This window comes from Populus euphratica, unplaced genomic scaffold, assembly GCF_000495115.2.
Source record: "Populus euphratica unplaced genomic scaffold, PopEup_1.0 scaffold18.1, whole genome shotgun sequence".
NCBI lineage: Eukaryota > Viridiplantae > Streptophyta > Magnoliopsida > Malpighiales > Salicaceae > Populus > Populus euphratica.
This window is the reverse complement of record NW_011499881.1, coordinates 898,037-917,963: the sequence shown is the minus strand read 5'-3', so window position 1 is coordinate 917,963 and position 19,927 is coordinate 898,037. Positions and strand designations below refer to the sequence as shown.

Here is a 19,927-nt window from a genome sequence, read left to right as displayed (position 1 = left end):
AGACAATGTCGGTGGGGGTGCTTCGATTTTGATGATCATTCTGATACTAGTGGCCTTTCGCCTTCACGACCGTTTCCGATTGTGTTGCTGTGTTTTGGCTTCGATAAATTAATAGCTAAAACAATTTATAGCTGATGGTATTTATAAAATTATAGATTAATCGATAAAAGTTATATAAATCATTAACCATCAATTTAGTTAATAATATTTATAATATAAATCTTATCACATTTAATACCATACCACCCTTTTCATAAAATTATTAACAAATCATTTGAGAATACCTTGAAACGAAGCTTTTCTAAATTTTAAATTTTTTGTTAAAAAATATATTTTATATTTTTAAATTATTACAATATGTTAATCATAAAAATAATTTTTTAAAAATAAAAAAATATTATTTTAATATATTTCTAAGTGAAAAATATTTTAAACCACAATTGCTACTACAATTCTAAATAAATTCTAATAATATACCAATCATGAAATGATACAATTAAATTTAATTATATGTAAAAAAAATTATTTATTTATCCTAAATGATGAATAGGATTCATCTAATAATTTTCATTAAATTTTATTTTTTAAACTAAATTTAATACATAATGCTTATCTTGTATAATCTTGTATATCAAAAATTAAAGTCTTATTTAATTAGATTCTAAATGTATTGTTTTTTGTTTTTTTATCTTAGTGCTATGTGTTTCTTAAAAGTTTTTTTTATTTTTTATATTAACACATCAAAAAATATTAAAAAAAACTTTAATTTAATATTTTTTTTAAATATATATATTTTTAAAAAAAATTTAAAAATAAAAATTACCACACTTCTAACTTATTATTTATATTATTTTTGTGATTTGGTTTTCAAAAGAGGTTCTTTACTTTTGCTTTTTTATGTTTTTTTTTTTGGAAGATTCGCTCTCAATTTATTTTGTTTTTAGTGGTTTTATGTATAAGTTTGTTTTATTTTATGATGATGACGCAAAGCGTTCACGGTTCAGAATAAAAGGGAAAGAACAAGAAGGAAACATTCAAAAAAAAAAAAAAGGCATTGTCGTATTATAATTATTGAAAGGATATTTATTGTACATCCACATATATTTTACTATTCACTAAAATATTATAATTATTATTTTATTTTAAAAAATCAATGAAATTCGTATTAAGGGCATTTTGTTCTTCTCACAGGAACCTTTGACTATTGCCGGATTGATAAAAAAATAATTTTTTTTAATTTTTAAAAAATAATAAAATTACTAATTTATTTTTAGAAGTAAAATTTATGAAATTAACATTTAAGAGCTTTTTTATTTTTTTATTTTTTAAAATACAATAAAATGACTCAATTGATCTTAAAAACAATTTTTTTAAATCTTGCTTTTAGGGGTTTTTTTATTTTTTCAACCTATTTTTTTATTATTATTATCAAGTTGGTCAAAGATAACTTGATATTTTAATAAACATAAAATATTATTAAAATAAAAAAATTAGTAACGCGTGCAATACATGTGTCAGCTATTAATCATATTTATCTATTTTTTCTTTTTATATTTAATTAATTGAAAATTGATCTATATTGTTTTTTTTCTTTAAAAAAGATTTTTTTTCAAGTTATCATGATTTTTTTTATTTAAACTTTGAATTGTTTATTATCATTATTTATTTTTTATCATTTAATTAAAATAAAAGCAAATTATTTGCTCTGATTGGATCTAAAACCCGATCATTGAATTTTTTTATTCTTTTTAAAATACGCTTGTGATATTTAAAAATAATATGGCCACACATTATAGCGGGGCACAAGTACAGGAAAATCAGACAGAAGCTTACAGTAGGAGGACGTTGGCAGGTGATCCATTTAGCGTACTTTACAAACAACATAGTGACAAAGCAGAAAGATGGAGAGATAAGAGGGAGATAACGGTAGGTACTTGCTTCATGGGTTGCTCACAATGATTGTGAGATTTCAACTTGCTTTCTACTCGAAGTTCATAGATATAGACAAAACCTTTGTATTTGAAGTTCTATATCTCAGTTCATTTCCACCACCATGCGAGTTCAAACTTGATAGAGGATTCTTCGGCATGGCATGCTTTGAGAGGGTGTCCCCTGCACTCAAGGAGATCCTGCTCAAGTTATACCGGTAAGCACTTTTGATCCATCAAGATTCTCAAGGTAGAATTTTACTTGTTGCTAATCCTCATTTATCATATCTGAGGTGGTTGAATTTCTTTGTTTAAAGGTAACTTCTGCATACAACATGTTTTATCATTGGCTTGCCCGAAATAAAAAGCAGGAAATTAAGAAATAAATGCATGATAAGTTCTGCTAAGGTGTCTCATCGACTCCATGTAATAAGTCTCTGCCTCTACAGAACTATCTCATCAGTATATTTCATATACAATAGAAAATGTTCTGTGGATGCAATTCTAGATATTCAAGCTCTAGTAGTCGAGGAAAGGAAAAGGAAACTAACAAAATGCAAACCTTGAAAGTAGTAGGCTTTCATTGATATGGTCAGTTTTGAAATTACTTTCTTCTCCTTCACATTCCAAGTAAGCAAACATGCATCTCAAGTTGCATGGATGATCAACAAAAACGATGATGAAAATTGATGCTCTTCCTTTCATGATAGTGCTGAGAAGCCTGTGGAGATTGATCATCACTTGTATGAATTCGGGTGCGTGGAATACCATGTTCAGGTTAGTCTATTGCATTCTTAGCTTGATAATTACAGATAACTTGTGTAAACGCAAATAGCTGGAATGACTCGGCATCTGGAAATCTGCATTTGTGAAAATAATTGAGATTAATGGCTGTGTGCATGCTAAAAAAGGACATGCCTACTATCTGTCAATTTGAGCTATCCTGACATATATAGGCTTTCAACAAAATCTTGAGAATTATTCTGGTAATCATCCTGTAATGTTCACAGTCTTCTGCAGCTGATCCACAAAACAACTACCTGTCAATATCAACTCCACTACTGTCCCAGGGAGCCCTGCTATCATGTGGTTTGTCATCGTACACTACGCGGATGGTACAGCAAGTTTGCTCGGATGCTGTGGAAATTGTTGAACATGCAAAAGAAGGATATCAGCTTACCCTAAAGCTAAATCTTGCGAAGATTCCACGTGGAAAAGGTTTGCTACTTCTCCAAATCATCGCGATAACAATAATTATATATAAAAAAAACAAGAGCTTATTGGTGCTTTGTAGCACATACTAGTGCTGTCTTAAATTTAAGCATATTATTCCTTCTATTCACCTAAAAATCGAGAGTGGTTTTCAATAAATTATAACATCAGTATGGAATATACAGAGAAAACATAGATTCAAACTATCAGTCTACAAAAGAAGAAAGAAAGCTTGAACGAGAAGAAAGTTGTGTAAATTCTTTACACAAACAAGAGATGCAAGAACTCTATGCAGTAAACCTGAGTTCAGGTGTTACAGCAAAGACACATTAACAGTACAAAGAAAAGTTCAACCACCCAAACTAGACATATTAAACCTGACATTTTGAATCTTTGATCACCTAGAGTTCCAGATCACTGTAGTCCTGAGTTAGCTGTCCTCTTAAATAACAGGTTTCCTGCTTCTGCCAGTTCCACTGTCCACAATCTCAGATTTGAAGACATCCATACCAAGTTTTCCGTGACATTGAGAGTAGGAAATAAAGAGATTAGCTGATAATAATCCAGAAAAGAGTCAAAAACTCAGAAAATAGTACCATCTGTTTAGGTGGAGAGCTGAAATAATAATAAGAGTTGAACAAAATATTTGAAAAAGGGACTTCTGCTAAATGTAGACAAAGCATTCAACTCAAGATCCTAAAACTAATTAGAACTAGTGAAAAAGACATTTTATGCTCAATGACTTGTTATTGAAGCCCGTGTAATCTTTAAGATTTGGAGCATGAAAATAATAACATCAGATCTTCCTTATCCAAGCATTTTGTAAGGAATGAAAGGATAAAGAAGAAAATCTTAATAGGAAATGTTTATTTTTCTGTCCATTTTCATACCATGCTGTGAAATTTCTGCACTTCATAATCATGCTGATACAAATGTTCCTTTCCAGACTCCTACAAAGTGATTACGCAAATTTCCTCAGTGCAAGCAGTTATACTATGTTCCCAGCTGAAAGAAATGTTGAGAAATGTCAATTCCCAGGACACATCCCAAGGAATGAATAAGCCAATTAAACTTGTTTATCACCCAAGAGAGCCCTTCTATGTCATCAGACAGGTAATACCACTCAGGCAATCACCATCTTCTTCTAATTAAGGTTTCAATCCCTGAGGGACAATATCAGACTTCATATTCGAGTACAGGCTGCTAAATTGAAATAATATTTTTTGCTTGACAGCCACAAAAAATCACAGCAGTATTCCCAATGCGTTTTAAAGAGCACTCAGATGTGATTATAGCAACAGCCTCCTTTCAGGTTCGCAAAACACTAAACATGGGAGACTCACCTGATTTTTGGTTCGGTCCTGAATTCTGTTCTTGTTGTTATTTAAAAAACACGGCATCTTCATTAGCCTTTCCCCTTTTCCTTTTGCAATAGGAACTCATGGATTTGGGTAGTTCAGAAAAATGGGCCAAAGCACCACCATGCACCTGGTCACCCATTCCTCCGCCAGAACTGAGAGGAGAACCTTTAGAAGATTTAAGCACCAACGGAGGGTTTGTCTCTTTTGGTATTCCCTTGCTCATAACTGAAGACGAAACCACGAATAGAGTGGTTTAAACAACATTTCCATCGTTTTGCAATGATTATCAGTGAAAATAACAAAATTGCTTGACAACTAGCTATAACTTCGGTACACAATATACAGGCACTAAATTCATTGATTTTGAAAATTTCCATTTGGATATTAATAATAGCATTTGTTATCCTCCCCGTCTTAGACATGGTTATCAACGTACAAGAAAAAGTTGAGTATGTTTAAGTTGACTTTTTGCTTCCATATTGCCAGATATTTCTTCACGCCATGTTGAAGGTAAAAAACTAGACAAAACAGTATGGAGTCTATTGAACTTCTATGCCTATGTGAAAAAACACGTGAAGGTAATATTTTCTATCAGGGTTTTTTTTCTTTTATTTATTTTCTATTGAGGTTCTTTGGGCATGAGGGGTGCTGAGCACTGGAGTTCGTAGCGCATACGTCCTTTGCTGACAAGATTTTCTCCAATAGGGCACCAGAGGTTTCATACAAAGAAGGATGCAAAAGCGTCTGGAAAGTTTGGTTGAGGTGCTGAACAAAAACCCTAAACAGAAAGATTGATAACCAAAGAGCATTACAGTTTTCCTTTCTTGCCATTGAAAAATTAACTGTTTTGCATCTTGATTTTTGTTTTTCTTCCCCTGCACTCCAAACGGTAATTTTGGACCCGACCTAGCAACTCCACACTGCAAGAACAGCAATCACGAGTCTATAATACATTAGCCCTCAACAAGAGGACAGTGAGACTAATTTTCTTACTGCAACTTGCAGGTTCTGCACAAGGAAAAATTGGAAGAAAATGAAGATGTTAAAAAGTTTAAAGGTAAAGTTTTCAGGTCATTTATGTTATTACAGACAAAATTAAAGAAAAGAACAAGGGCAATTTCAATTTTGCTTCACATAGAGGCACCAGATTATGTCTCTTATGTTTTGATGGATTCAGGGCTGAGAAACTCTTTAACTTACCCACAAGTCATTCCATCATCTATATGGCAATTAGAGAAATACTAAAATAAGAATGTCTTATAAAACGATAATTTGTTGCTCAACAGTCTCATCAGCAGAATGACGACAAGAGAATGAGTTAAGAAAGAAGTGACAAATAAATATTCTTTTACTTTTGGTGTACATTCATGTTTTGTTTGTTAATATTCTTTTACTTTTGGTTTACATTCATGTTTTGTTTGTGTTCCAGCACATGCAGAATGTCGGTATGTTGGAAAATTGGTAGGATTATCAAAACCAAAAAACTTTAAGAGAAGATGTCGTGATTTAACCAGGAAGATCCTGCAAATTCGTTTTCGGATTAAAATTCATGGATTTCGGCGTTTTCATAGACGATGGTTGATAATCCCAAAGTTCTCTTCTCCGCTGCGATATACTAAGCTAGAATGATGAAAACTCCCATGTTAAATATTCTTATTTGCAGTTATGAGATGTACTTTTGTGCCTTATGTGAACTTCTATCCATGAATATTAGCATGCGTTTGTCTAGTATAAGTACATCAAAGCTGCATGTTACTCTAATATACTAAGATTGTGACAATGGCAATAGAGCAAACTCAAGAGCCATCAGGTCTATCGTTAAATGACTCTAATCTTATTAACAACACCACTGTAATGGGAATTCTGCAGTTTGTATCAGTTAATCATACACAAACAGGAAAAAGAAATGCAAGAGTAGTTAAGCTCGTGCAACCTCCTGTAATGTGACAGTTATTTTAATGTGTATAACCAGACTTCAAAACCCTATTTACGTATTAAACTAAATCAAGAGGTCAGAGAAACTTGCTAGAAATTTTCTGCACTGACATTGTTCTTCTGAAAGTCCAGCAACCAAGCCACTTGTATATTTTCCTTGTTTTGCCGAACCGTGTACACAGAAAAGATTAACAGTTGAAACATTATTTCTCTGGATAGTAGACTTGAATCTACTGCCAGCAGATATGCACTCCGGTTTCACACAATTCTTGTTTTTGTTACTTGTTAAAGTTTCGGTTCCTAACTCCTTCCTGATAAGCATACCCTCTTCATCAAACCTTCTAAGAAGACACCTGTAAGAAGGAAAGGTGATTATCATTACGTAGGTAGCAAAATCTGCTTTGCAGGGCTGTAGAACCATGAATTTCCATCAGATGCACCTTTGTAGTTGAATTTCTCTTCAGCTTACTAGTGCCCCAACTAGAACAACTTTAGAACATTGACATTGCAAATGACTCCCTTAAGATACCCTACCTAGATCACCAAAAGAACTGAAGCTACTGATATATGTTTCTGCTATAGCCACTTAAAAGATGCTATTTAAGATTTCTTATATGTGGTGCCCCTTAAAGAATACTGAGTCCTTTTTCTTCACTCCAGTCTGTTTAAAGCTACAATATATATAAGAAATTCAAAAATAAAATCCATTTCTTGTTTTTTTCTCCTTGCAACTACAACTCAAGTCATTTTCGATTTATTTATTATTGTCTCGACTCATATAACCCTCAATCTTAAACTATTTGGGTTCCTTTCCATGGATTTCCATCCAGAAATATTTTAGGTCGGGCTCTTTGTAAACTGTTATGATACTAAATCATTTTTGTTTTTTGCTTTAGCCCGAGACATTTTTTCCATCAACATCCTTATTCCATCTTAATACTTCAATGTGATCACATTCCTCATCAGTTCATTCAGACTTGATGTTGGATGTGAGAAGATCCTAGTTTCTCTTTAAGTTCCTTCAACAGGAGTCACCCCCACCATCCAGATTATGTACTCATTTCTTATCCAGACTTTAATAGTGTGTTTACACATCCTAACATCCATAGTAATACTCCCATCCCTTCTTCTCTAGTACAATCACTCTACCTTACCAGCATATCTAGAGACGCGTGCTATAAAGGACCTCCTCAACAACCTTCCCTCTATTTTTTTCTTAGTCAGCCATACCTCTCCACCTTGATGAAAAAGGAAAAATACTGGTCATCCAAATTTCTTCAAGCAATCTTAGATTTGCAAACTCGGCTTCAATATATCTTACAAGGCCCTAAAGCTTTTCTACTTGCTTCCCTTTTCTGAAGTGGAACACGCCTGGTTAGCAAAATGGATAGGAAAAATCATGAAAGCGGCAAACATACCAAACAGATAAGCAGAACGATAGTTGAGGAATAGGTATATGAATATAAATCAAAATCAAAACATCGAAAATTTTAACAAGGAAAGTCAACAACCAAGAAATACCAATATTTTTTTAAAAATAAAAACCTCAATATGTTCCCATAGGATGTAGTGGCAACAGTTCCATTAATCTGATTTTAGTAAACGAGATTAAAAAATCTCGAAGGTTTCCATGTGGAGATCACCAATTGAAGACTTCACAGAACATCAAAATACTGAACCAGTAGACAAGCATCTGGCATCTTTACAGGTCAAAAGCCAACAACATCATTTGCTGCTGAGAATTCTCAAAGTGATAACATAATCGCCAATTTGACTTTTGTGTTACAGATAAATATGGATGAAAACTAAACTACAAAAGGTAAAAAGTGCGTGCACACAAAAGCATGCATATGCTTGAGAGTGTGAGTGTGTGTGTGTGTGAGGGAGAAGATGACAAACAAAAGGATCAACAGATAGAAAGTGCTCGTTTGTTAGCAAAAAACAGACATCAGAACGTGAGAAAAAATACATCATTCAAGGTAAAAAAGTATCTTAGACAAGTCATGCAACGCTGCTTACAGGATACCAGAAATATCTTGATTTAAATCAAAACTATTGTCTGACTCTTTTCTTCTTTTATCCAGGGAACATTTAGAGAAGTCTTCCTTCAGTAGCGTGCTACAGTACTAAACATACATGCTACTTAGATGTTGCTCCTGTATCACATCTTCCTCGTATGAATGCTGGATCCATCTCATGCTCCTGCAACCTTTTTTTTATAAAGCATCTTGCAAGTAGATCACTGAAAGGATAGTCACATTCCATTTCTTTGCACTTTGATAGAAAAAATTGGAAGGGGACAAAGACTACAGACTTCTACAACAAATAAATTAAATAAAGGTTCCATGATACTCAAAGATTCGTGTTCTGTGAGGAAGAGGAATGTGAGAACGGAAAAAGGAGAGAAGCTATCCAGCAAAACAATAGCACCTACGTTCAACAGTAAAAATACACGAATTGATAAAAGCCATGATCCATCTGTGAATACACACCATAGAGGTCCTTAAATTTTACCATATTCAAAATCTGAAAAATTCTAAAGAACTTCTAATTGGCTCCAAACACATCGAAGAAATAAAAATCACAAATTAACGAGCTTCACTTTGTGCATTTTATCCTCTAAAATAGCAATTTCTTCAACTTGAATGATAGTAAAAAAAAAAATCCACCATATTTCTGCATTGAATCCTAAATTCCATTGAAATATACTTTGTTTTGCTACTTTACATGCTATTAGTGGGATGAAATCTTAATTATTCACTGCAGAACAGGAAACATTCTAAAGCTTGCGGGTATTTACAGTCAAATGAAAGAAAATATCAGAATAAACTTGTATAAAATGTTGAACTTTAAACACTTTGATCACTTCAGAGGTCTAAAGAACCAGTGACCATTATCATCCAGTTGAATAATAAGAACTACTCAAATGTCATCATTCATAATAACAATATGAAGCAATGAATTTGGGGGGAACACAAAAGCCTCCTTCAATTTGGAGGCCCTCATTATGCCACAAATGTTTAAAACCAATGCCAATAGGCAAACCCAACAACTGTTTCCAAAATATCTACTTGGTAACAAATAACAAAGCAATAAGCCTTTACTCACAGGCAGAAACAGATATTGAAGCCCTTCCCAAATATATACATGCATTATTTTTGGTCCTTCAATACCTAAATCCTGTGCCTGTTCCTGTGCATTGGAGTAGGCAGAAAATGTTATCGATGCCAACAGGCAACCGCAGCAACCGTTTCCAAGTTTTGGCCTCTCAATGCCTAATCTATGGAAGCACATGTTAGTATGGCAATTACAAGAATCAAGGCCTTTTCTATATCCCATACATTTCATAAAATGTACATGATTTTGAGACTTTTTCTAATAATTATATCAGCAAATGGTAACATGTTAGAAATCCATCCTGTATGCAAGTGGTCTTGCATCAACCTCCATTTTCTCTTTTGGATACAGAATGCAAATAAACGAGCTCAACTTGCTTCAATGTTTGGCAGTCCATCTATGTACGTATTAGATGACAAAATACATTTTTTTTACAGTACCTAGTTGCAAGATAAAAAAGAGGAACTTGACTTTAGAAGCATCTCCTGCTAGACAAAAAGGAAAGAAAAAAATGCCAGCCGATTCTGTTGTAAAATATTAGCATGATGATTAGATAAAAAGACATGACGTTTCATTTGAACAGAGCTTTTATTTTCCTACAAAATTGCACCTGTATGTGGCTTTTCGCATGATTATGTTATGGCCTCTCATCAAATACATAGATATGAAAGCAAGTCAAACCACCTTAATTAGTTCCATAAGTTTTGATTGTTTTGCCAGCACTGCTCATTGAACGAAAACGATAAATAAAAAGCTTAACCATAATCATTCACTGATCAAAGGTAATTCAAAATTAGAAGGACGACCTAGTAAACCATTTCTGTGCATAAACATCAAAAGCATATCAGGAAAAGAACACCATTGCCTTGTATGTATAGACAAACAATCGATTTAAATTCAATTAAACACTAAAATTTTGTATCGTAAATACATGGGAAATTAGAAGAAAAAAATACACTTCATTCCACCTCAAATTCAGGAAGCGCCCGCATCAAAGCACTCTCAGATTCAAGCCCTGCCAACAAAGGACCACTTGCTTCACCATGCCTCAAATTCCTATTACTTGACAACAATGCAAGCATCCCCAAACTCACAAGAAAGACAATAATTGCATGCCCAACAAACAACAAATTCACCAATGCCACACCCCTCAATCCATCCTCCTCAAGATCACACTTGAACTCAACATTTCCACTTCCTGGCAAAATCTCAATCTTATGACACCCTTTCAAACCAAAAACATCAGTATATAAACACAACCCAGCTTGCAAAAACCAAGTCCCTTTCAAAACCAACCCACAAGACAAACAATACTCAGCAAAAAATGCACCCGGTCTAATAGCCAAATACAAACAACAAAGTCCACAAACAAGACTCAGATTACCGCACAAACCATAAACAGCCTCACCAACAAGACCAGAAGTGCCCTCACCAATAAAAGAATACTCTACAAAAAACAAAATCCCACCAAACACAAACAGGAAATTATCAAGAATGACTAAAAGGTCGATGCTATCGCGTAAAACAAACAGAATTGCCAAAACCCAGTAGAGAAATAGAAGCAATGATTGATGCAAGAACGAGAAACGGTAAGTTATATGACCCGTACTAATAGAGAAGAAAAGAAAGATCAGAGAGAAAGAAGCAATAGGGAGGGCTACAGTGAGAGCATATAAATCAAGATTAATCCATTTGGGATCAGAGAGGTACCATGTTTTGGATCTAAAAAGAGATGTGTTCTTGAGGTAAAGAGAAGAGGAGCAGAAGAGACGTCGTAGGCCAATAGGGAGAAGGAAAAGACTGGCACACAAATGGGTTACGAGAGATGCCATTTCTTTCTCCTTTTCTGGTTTTTCGGTTTCTGTTGTCTGTTCTGGTCTCTGTTTGATTCTGTTAACGTTTGGAGAAATGTAGACACGACACGTTCCAACCTGTTCTTCCAAGGCCAGTTTTCAATGTACTTTTTTCCGTTGCCAATTGTAGGGGGGAGAAGATGGCGTGTGGTCACTTCAACTTGTGGGATTGTCTTAACTGGATATTTTTATAAATTTGTTTTTGTTAGATAATGTATAAATATTCTATTTTTGATCGAATTAAAAGTTCAACAATCTTGATGCAGGAAAGTTGATGGAGGAGACTTTGGCAAAAAGAAAAAGAAATTTCATTTGATTGTTTGGAATTCATGTTTGATAAGATAGATATAATAAAATAATTATTTTTACTTTTTTTTTAATTTTTAATATTAAAATCATTGAAATTATTAAAAAAAATAATTTATTATTTTTTAAGTTAAATACACTCTCATTGCAAATATAATATTAAATACACTGAAATTTCAGTACCTTTTGCTTTTGAGTGTTTTTTAAAAATATTTTTTATTTGAAAAATATTAAATTAATATTATTTTAATATATTAATATAAAACTTTTAGAAAAAAAAATATTTTGATGGTTAATCTGATGATAAAAGGATAGTAATCCATTATTTGTAGGAGTGTTAAAGTTAAAATCAAAATTAAGAGAAAATTAGCAGTTATATTTTGAAAATTTTACTTCAACTTGACATTAAACCCAAAAAAATCTGGAGCATTTATGATGTAAAGTACACTCATTTGGCTGTGGTATATGAAAACAATCTAACACATGGCAAACAGGCTAGCAAGGACCGAAGATGGATTGTTCTTCATAACGTCAGTGTAGGGCTAGAGAAGGTCTTCGATCGGAACAACCATGCCTGAGCATGTTTTTGTGATTGAAAATGAGGTAATACACTTGGTCGTAGAACTCAAGCTGTTTCTGTAATGAACAGGTCAATTACATAGCCCATTTCAGCGAAGGTCCAGTCCACCTGCAATATTTTTGCAGCTCAGAGAAGCCCTCGATTCCACTAATTGTCTCTTCCTTTACAGGGCTGCTAGTCAGGGAAACCAGCAACAGAAGTAACGCAGTATAACCACAATGTTAATTATGGCTCGCAAAGATTGACCTGGAAGACAATAGAGTGAGATCTTGCATTAGCTCTTCTGCGGGAGAGATGATGGTGAGAGTAAGTCCACAAACTGCTTAGCCAGCCTTTACACAGCCTCTGTTCTTGGCAGCCAATGAAGTATTCATGAAGAGGCCAAGGACCTTTGGGATCACTGTGATAAAGTGATCTTCTGTAGGTTTTTTTTATATATAGAACAATTGAGTATGTGAGGATTTGGGATTCATTTAAATGCATCAAGTTAATATAAAAATTAAATCTTTTAAGATTATGCGGAAAGGATACCAAATCTTGTTTGACAAACAAAACTAATCCAGAAATAAATTTTACCATTGACTATAAAAAACCAATACAAAGCACCAATTAATATCCATAAAACTTAGAACAATGAACTATGGATGAGAAACTTTGATGAAACTATTTTCATTAAAGAATGATCGAAGGCTCAGTTTCGAAAAGAAAATGCCGCCCTTCTGATATTATATGTGATTTATGCCTGAAGAACACTACTAAAATAGCATGCACAGTTGAGATTTTCAAACTTGTTTAAACAACCTAAGCAATATTTATTTATTTTTTCTTTTCTTGGTTCATTCAATTTTTCGTCCAATGTGAAAATGCATTCCTTTTTTATTACAAAAATAAAAATAAAAAATCAACCTAACTTTTTCCACATCTAGTTTGATAATCCATAAAAATCACTCCATCCAAAAATTCTGGTGTTTGTTTTTCATATATATTAGAGAAAATTATTTTGATGATTCTATAATTTAGCTGTTCTTACACTTATTGGAATCGGAAATTATAATCTATAATTTTGATTAATTTAAAATAAACTAAGCTATAGAATAATCTGAGATGTAAACTATTACATGCGCAATAAAATCTAGAAATAAACTATAATTCTCAGTGTATATTATCTAGGAGAAGAATGCAAGAACAAAACTCTTGTAAATAAACCAATTTAAATGGGAACAACCGAGAAATCAGTCTGGAGCCGGCAGGAGAAAGGGTTTGGAGAAAGAAAAATACAGCACAAGCATGTTGTTCACATGCAGCCTGCGGTGTGTGGCATCCAGGAACTGAGGAATGGGAAGTGCAATTGGAGTTTCCTACCCCGATTTCAATAGTCTTTTGGTCAAATACGGCCAACTCTTTTTTATCATTATAATAAACTGAACGTTCAGAATTATGCCATCGGAGCTTTTACGTGTGAAAGAATGGTGGAATGAGTGAGGGCCCGGTCCTAAGGAAAATAGACACTAAAATTCTAGGTCATGATTTTCTCCTCTAAAAATTTGGACCGCTAGTAATAACATGCTTTCTCATGTGTGTTTGGTCGGAAGTCTAGAGAAAAATCCAAGCTACCAAGCATGTGTGGTTCTTAATGCTCCATGAAGCCCTTTCTCTCCCACCACCCTCCAATTATAAACCAAAGGTTCTCGTATTTTACACCGAAAAATATCCTCCCTCTGCCAAGACCTAGAAAACACATACATCACAAGTTTTCTTGTAGAGCAAAAGAAACACCATCTAAATATCAGAGAGAACTTGGAGCGTTTAGCAGCAGTATTTTTCGATGGCTACTTCGATTTCTGCAACTGGGTTTAAGGGAGGTTTGGGGACTTCATTTAAGGGAAGTTGGGGTGCTTCAATCGTTGGTGAAGACTATGCCATGTTGATCAAGTCAGTGCCAAACCATGTTAGAGTTGGGAAGCCAGTGAAATTGCCTCCCATGATGAAGAATGTTAATGAAGGAAAGGGGGTTTTTGCACCTGTTGTTGTTATCACGCGTCAAGTAATTGGCAAGAAAAGGTTCAATCAGCTAAGAGGCAAAGCAATTGCCTTGCACTCACAGGTATAATTCTTGTCTCTATCACCAGACTTAATTTCACTAGTTATGAATTGTGGTGTTGGTAGCTTTTTTCCAGTTTTTTTTTTTGCCTTGCACTCACAGGTATAATTCTTGTGTCTATCACCAGATTTAATTTCACCAGTTATGAATTATGGTGTTGGTAGCTTTTTTCCAGTTGTTTTTTTTTTTTTTTTGGCCACATATTGGCCTTTTATAACAAGATTACTAAGAATTTATCCTTATAGTACCCTTAGAATATCGATCCCGAACAATCTAATCAAATTGCATAACTAATATGTTACTATATCAAATGGCTTTGTGAGCAGGTGATTACCGAATTCTGCAGATCAATAGGAGCAGATGCAAAACAAAGGCAAGGACTGATTAGGCTGGCCAAGAAGAATGGAGAAAGACTTGGATTCCTTGCTTAAAAAAAGGAAACGATTTCTCCCTTTGTCTTCTTCGTGTACCACGCTTTTCTACTCCGCTGCTCATTTGAGGACTTTCAGATGTAAATACTCTCTTCATCTGGGTCCCCTGGAATCACCATGTTAACGACACTGTACTCCTACTTCACTCTTCGTTTTACCTGTAATATTGTTTTTAGATTATTAAAGCTTCATCAAAACTTATACATTGCTAGTGTGACTTTGGACTTCTTGGGGGGAGGGGGCTAGCTACTGCTTGAATTGCTTAAATGGCCTCCAATAAATCCTGGCGCCGAACCAATAATAGATTAATCTTAAAAACGAAAACAATAGAGTATAAAATCAAGACCAAGTTGAGTTTTCTTCAACATGCAAATTATGTTTTATGCATGTCCTTAATTGACAGTTTTCGCGAGACATCTTCATAGCAAGTCGTGCTAGCTAGAGTGGTCTAAATTATCATTCAAACAACTTAAAAGCTAGCCACGCTGCCATTTCTTGCTAGCTTAGAGGGGGCATGTGAAGCGAAAACCAAGTGATAACTCTGGCACGTTTTAGATCAAGCACCTCGCAGTTCCCAGCGGCCTTCCCTTCAAGGTTACAACCACCGATCACAAGGAATTTCTTTTCTTTTTTCTTGAAAATCCGTGCACCCATTATGCTGCTGCAGTTGCTACGCTCATAAGCGATACAGACATCATGGATTCAAAAATTAAATCTCTTTACGTAATAGCAAAACCCAAGTACAAAAATGATTGGAGCTGTAGAAGTGGTGCTTCTTCTGCCAAGTATATTGGGCACAACAATATCTCTCAACAGTACAGATTGCTGGTAAGTGTATAACACAATACTCTCACAAGCTCAATCGTGTCCAACACCAAAATTAAAGGAGCATCATCATGATACCATCCATTAAGGATTTTTCAGATCAAAAATACATTTCACTTCTTCTTGTGGAAAGATGCTAACAAAACCACCCCGCAAGTCACATGCAGTCATGGAGTGCTTACACGTTATATCGGCTTTTGGCATTTCTTTCCCTTTTGGAATCATCCTGCAATTACCAAAATAGTAAGATTTAAGAAGTAATTTTTATTAAAACCAGAAACTACCAGAAAACGAAGATTACATGGAAGCTGTAGGTGATCTTGTCATTGACGTCAATGATCTCCTTCCACTTCCTGCCAATGCTCATCTACATAACAAAATTCAAATGTCAGAACCCCGTTATACCGGAGTGCAGAAGGGAGTGGTGTGAAGGGCTCCTAAACTTCCAAGCAAATGAGGGCAACAATAACTGATAAACATGAAGCATTTAGGGAGACAACGAGTGACACAAACAAGGCAAAGAACAGCATGTCAGTGGGAACTGGTTTCCAGTAGAACTTATTGAACCAGTGTATTAAATCCCAATGAGAAGTTTCCATTTGAACATTGTGTTATGTTCTACATAAAAGAGATGTGAACATGGAAACTTGTTTTGACAATAAAAAAGCCAAGATTCCAGCTTGCTGTCATTGAGCTAAGTGGTAACAGATCCATAGCTATTTCATCTAGGCTAAAGCATCAGAAGAAAATCGTTGAATCAGTGTGTCAACTAGCTGTCATTAGATAAGGTGGATAGAAAATGCATGTCAGCATGCAAAAACATGAGACTGCATTCGTAATGGCACAGTATCCCTTCCCACGAGCAAGGAAAAGCTCTGGAAATCACTTGGGAAAATTTGACATCTTGTAAAGACCACAGAAAATAGAGTGGGGAAGGAGGTTCTGATAATTGTTAAGCAGAAAGCTAAATTTGTTGTGTATTGCCAAACTGCCATCCAAACACTGCCTAATTAATTAGCTTTACTGGAACCTTCAGCTCGCCATATAAAACTAAATTATAATCTACCAGAAAACACACATATACATAATGAATACATAAGAGATAAAAGGTGAAAGAAAGTGTCAGACTCAAATGAAAGTCAGCAATCTAAGCACATGTTTTTTGGGAGAATAAATTCTAATCATCGGCATGCTTAACTATATCAACCAAGCATTACTGCACTCTCGGAACAGCATTCAACTTGTAATTACTCAGAATTCTTCATCAGATTATATGCGGAGATGAATGAAAGCAATTAGCAATGACAAACAGCTTGCGTGCTTCAGATAAACAGACATCCACATGTGCTAAAAACAATGTGCAGTATGTGTTCTCCAGGTAAACCATTACACAGATACAGAAACAAAGAAACAATCCTGAGCTGCTAGTCACCCATTGTCTACTTACATAATTAACCATTATAAAATCAGCCATTGCTGAGTAAACCATTCATCAATATTTGTTGATGCAAGAAACCATACAGTCATCAAGATCCCCCTGTTTACATGCAAACTCTAATTATTTAGAAATATTAAGCGAATCAGTATTCAGCCTCAGACATAATCGCATGTTTCTCTTCCCAGTCTTTGAAACATGGACACCAAAAAAGAAAAAAGCCTCCATATAGAAACCAGAGAATGCAGAAGAAATTTCCATTCACTGTAGGCAAAGAAAGCCAAGCACACCTTTCAATGAAATGCATATGATGTCTAAGAGCAGGTTCTGTGCATGGAGCTGGTGCTTAAGGGACAGTATAAAGCATTGAAATATTGGAAAAAATGTTATCTAAATTCAAAGGTACGTTAATCTGAGAGAGAGAGAGAGTGACAACCTGGGCAGCCTCATTTGCAGCAGCTTTAGTCCACAAAGCAAGTTTATCCTGCCTCTGACGCACGCTTGCAACCACACCACAAATCTCATCAGGTTCATCAAATTGCTCCCCAATCAAAGCCATCAACTGTCCAATCATTTATTAAAAATAAAAAATCATGCTAATATTAAAAACAAAGGTGCCCAGACCACAAAAATTAAAGAGTGAGAGGCAAGATGATTACAGTTTCAAGCCACATGGAATCCAAGTCGGCCTTTCTGCTAGAAGTAACAGACCACTTGCCTCCACTAGCACACACTGGATCTTCCCATTTGGGTTCTATCCCATCTTTAAATAAATGGAAATCAGCATTTCCAGGCAGCTTGCTTGGCTTAAATACCTGTTCATACAAACTGCAACAAAAAAAAAATTATATAATTAATCATTAAGCAAAGCCCTAAATAAAAATTAAAATAATGAAAAATCTCAATCAATAAAATAAAGATCTAGCAATAGATATAAAAAAATAAAATTGAAAGGGAATATGGATAAAGGAAATACGTGCCACCAGAATTCTTCGACTGTGTCGAAGGAGTAGACCTTGCGGAGACAAGTGCCCCAGGCGGCGCCTTGTTTGGATTGGTTGTCGAACCAAAAGCTCCACTTCCTCTCAAGTTTATGCGGCTGCGGCTGAGGGTGGTCGGTCACCAGCTCTCCTGTTGTTGGTGCGGTTACTTCAATACCAGCTTCATTTGCCGCCATTACTAATGATTTTTCTGCTCCTGGTGAGATTTTTTTTCCAGCAACTGCAACGCCGAACGAACGGAGGGTGTCTCTCCTGGTTTGTAGTAATTGTCCTTATATTGGGCCTTTTTTATTGGAAACGTGGGCTGTTTGAACTTTTTGCTAAGCCCAGGTTGTTAGGATACCTTCTTCTTCTTCTTCTTCTTCTTTTAACCGATCGGAGGAAATAACGCTAACCCAGCATCCACAACTCTGTCTTTTTAAGTTATACCCTGTCACATATATTAATTTATAATTATATTAAAATTGATATTATTTACGTGATTTAAATAAATACGTATGATATATATTAAAGTAAAAATAAAAATTATATTAATTTGTTTTCAGTACATGTGTCAACCTGGGTACTTAAGAATATTAATTTTTTAAAATTTTTAAAATTTATTTTTAATACCACTACATCTAACTATTATTTTTCAAAGTATTCTTTATATAAAAATATATTAAAATAATATTTTTTATTTTTAAAATTTTTTTTTATATTATCCCGTCAAACAATCCAAAATCATTAAAAAAATTAATTTAAAAAAATTATATATTTTCAAAGAAAAAAAAAGGGATGGTTCCCATGCAAACTAGTAGCCGGTAACGTCCCTGCTGGAGACACGACCGTGTTGGTTGTAACAGTTTCACGTTTTAGCAGTGTTCCATGAGAGCCCTGTATGTTAGAGCCAAGTGTTTAATTTAATTAGATTATCTGGAAAGAGAAGGAAGAAAAAGTATCAGAAAATCATAAATACTTGCTCAGTTTTGCAAGAGCTTGCCACGGCAAAGTTCGAAGCAAAGCAAGCAGCTATCTCTGCATGCTGCCACGCCGTCTCGCTTGCCTTGCCTAGCTCGCTAGCTAGCTCAATTTACATTGACACAACGGTTAGGTTGCAGAGAAGTAGAAGGCAAGCACTTGATCAGATAAAAAGAAAGTTAAAAAGGTACAGACAGAGCAGAAATAAGATACTCATGGAAGATTGAGAAGGATTCACTAGCAAGAGAGGCACCTTTTGCACCTGCTACTTATGAGAGTCCTGTTCGGGATGATTTAGATGATAAAATCACAAAGCCTTTTAAGTTTTCTTCTGTTCTATAGTCATTCTTCATTAATAACATTTGTGACGGGGACAATTCAAACTCGGAGTATGGAGCTAGAGATGTTAGCTAGCTCGATCATCTTTCTTTTCTTTTCTTTTCTTTTCTTTTTTATCATTGATCTATAGTTTTGGGAAAGAGGGGAAAAAATAGAAAGCCAGTTCTCCATTGATGGAAGTTCTCATTGAACATGCAGTTTTTTATATATATTTATATGACTAGCAAGTGAGTTTTTCAAGGAACTTTAATTAAGAGAGCCATTGTTGCAGGTTGTTCTCACTCTGGCAGTTTGCTTAGAAAATTGATGCCCGGCTTTAACTTGCGAGCCATATCATGATAGATTTAAGAGGAAGCGATAGCAAAATTGCTTGCAAAATTGATGCCCACCTTCGATTTTGACTGATCTTTTCCTTTTCTGATAACTGATTTCAGGTCGGTTTTGTGCTAAGCATTGATTCCATAGAAAATCTTCAAAAAGGGGATGCAAATCACGCATATGACTGAAATAACTGGGAAAGGAGGGGGGGGGGGGGGGAATAGT

General features: G+C 34.7%; 4 protein-coding genes across 7 annotated transcripts; 2 read left to right on the top strand and 2 right to left on the bottom strand.

Moving 5' to 3' along the window:
- Window positions 1-1,792: 1,792 nt before the first annotated feature.
- LOC105129412 (actin-related protein 2/3 complex subunit 2B-like) lies at window positions 1,793-6,238 on the top strand. 2 transcript variants are annotated; one of them, XM_011031456.1, is made up of 10 exons: window positions 1,793-2,146; window positions 2,639-2,705; window positions 2,999-3,146; window positions 4,087-4,253; window positions 4,375-4,452; window positions 4,576-4,708; window positions 4,988-5,079; window positions 5,207-5,263; window positions 5,507-5,558; window positions 5,931-6,238. In XM_011031456.1, the coding sequence occupies exons 1-10, from the start codon at window positions 1,956-1,958 to the stop codon at window positions 6,128-6,130; spliced, it is 1,185 nt and encodes a 394-aa protein (XP_011029758.1). In that variant the 5' UTR covers window positions 1,793-1,955; the 3' UTR covers window positions 6,131-6,238. The 2 variants fall into 2 exon arrangements, with proteins under 2 accessions (XP_011029758.1, XP_011029756.1); XM_011031454.1 differs by having other exon boundaries at window positions 1,794-2,146; window positions 2,939-3,146.
- On the top strand, window positions 3,188-15,041 carry LOC105129414 (protein PROTON GRADIENT REGULATION 5, chloroplastic-like). 2 transcript variants are annotated; one of them, XM_011031460.1, is made up of 3 exons: window positions 3,188-3,206; window positions 14,081-14,396; window positions 14,720-15,041. In XM_011031460.1, the coding sequence occupies exons 2-3, from the start codon at window positions 14,118-14,120 to the stop codon at window positions 14,822-14,824; spliced, it is 384 nt and encodes a 127-aa protein (XP_011029762.1). In that variant the 5' UTR covers window positions 3,188-3,206; window positions 14,081-14,117; the 3' UTR covers window positions 14,825-15,041. The 2 variants fall into 2 exon arrangements, with proteins under 2 accessions (XP_011029762.1, XP_011029761.1); XM_011031459.1 differs by lacking the exon at window positions 3,188-3,206 and having other exon boundaries at window positions 14,018-14,396; window positions 14,720-15,039.
- On the bottom strand, window positions 4,643-11,509 carry LOC105129413 (uncharacterized). 2 transcript variants are annotated; one of them, XM_011031458.1, is made up of 4 exons: window positions 11,264-11,509; window positions 6,719-6,789; window positions 6,528-6,592; window positions 4,643-4,726 (listed from the first exon to the last, which is right to left on the bottom strand). In XM_011031458.1, the coding sequence occupies exons 1-4, from the start codon at window positions 11,383-11,385 to the stop codon at window positions 4,721-4,723; spliced, it is 264 nt and encodes an 87-aa protein (XP_011029760.1). In that variant the 5' UTR covers window positions 11,386-11,509; the 3' UTR covers window positions 4,643-4,720. The 2 variants fall into 2 exon arrangements, with proteins under 2 accessions (XP_011029760.1, XP_011029759.1); XM_011031457.1 differs by having other exon boundaries at window positions 6,528-6,789.
- Window positions 15,042-15,525: 484 nt separating the features above from the next.
- On the bottom strand, window positions 15,526-18,362 carry LOC105129415 (eukaryotic translation initiation factor isoform 4E-2-like). The gene is made up of 5 exons (XM_011031461.1): window positions 18,065-18,362; window positions 17,744-17,912; window positions 17,521-17,646; window positions 15,951-16,016; window positions 15,526-15,875 (listed from the first exon to the last, which is right to left on the bottom strand). Exons 1-5 carry the CDS (start codon window positions 18,259-18,261, stop codon window positions 15,828-15,830), a joined length of 606 nt encoding a protein of 201 aa, XP_011029763.1. The 5' UTR covers window positions 18,262-18,362; the 3' UTR covers window positions 15,526-15,827.
- Between the last annotated feature and the right edge of the window lie 1,565 nt (window positions 18,363-19,927).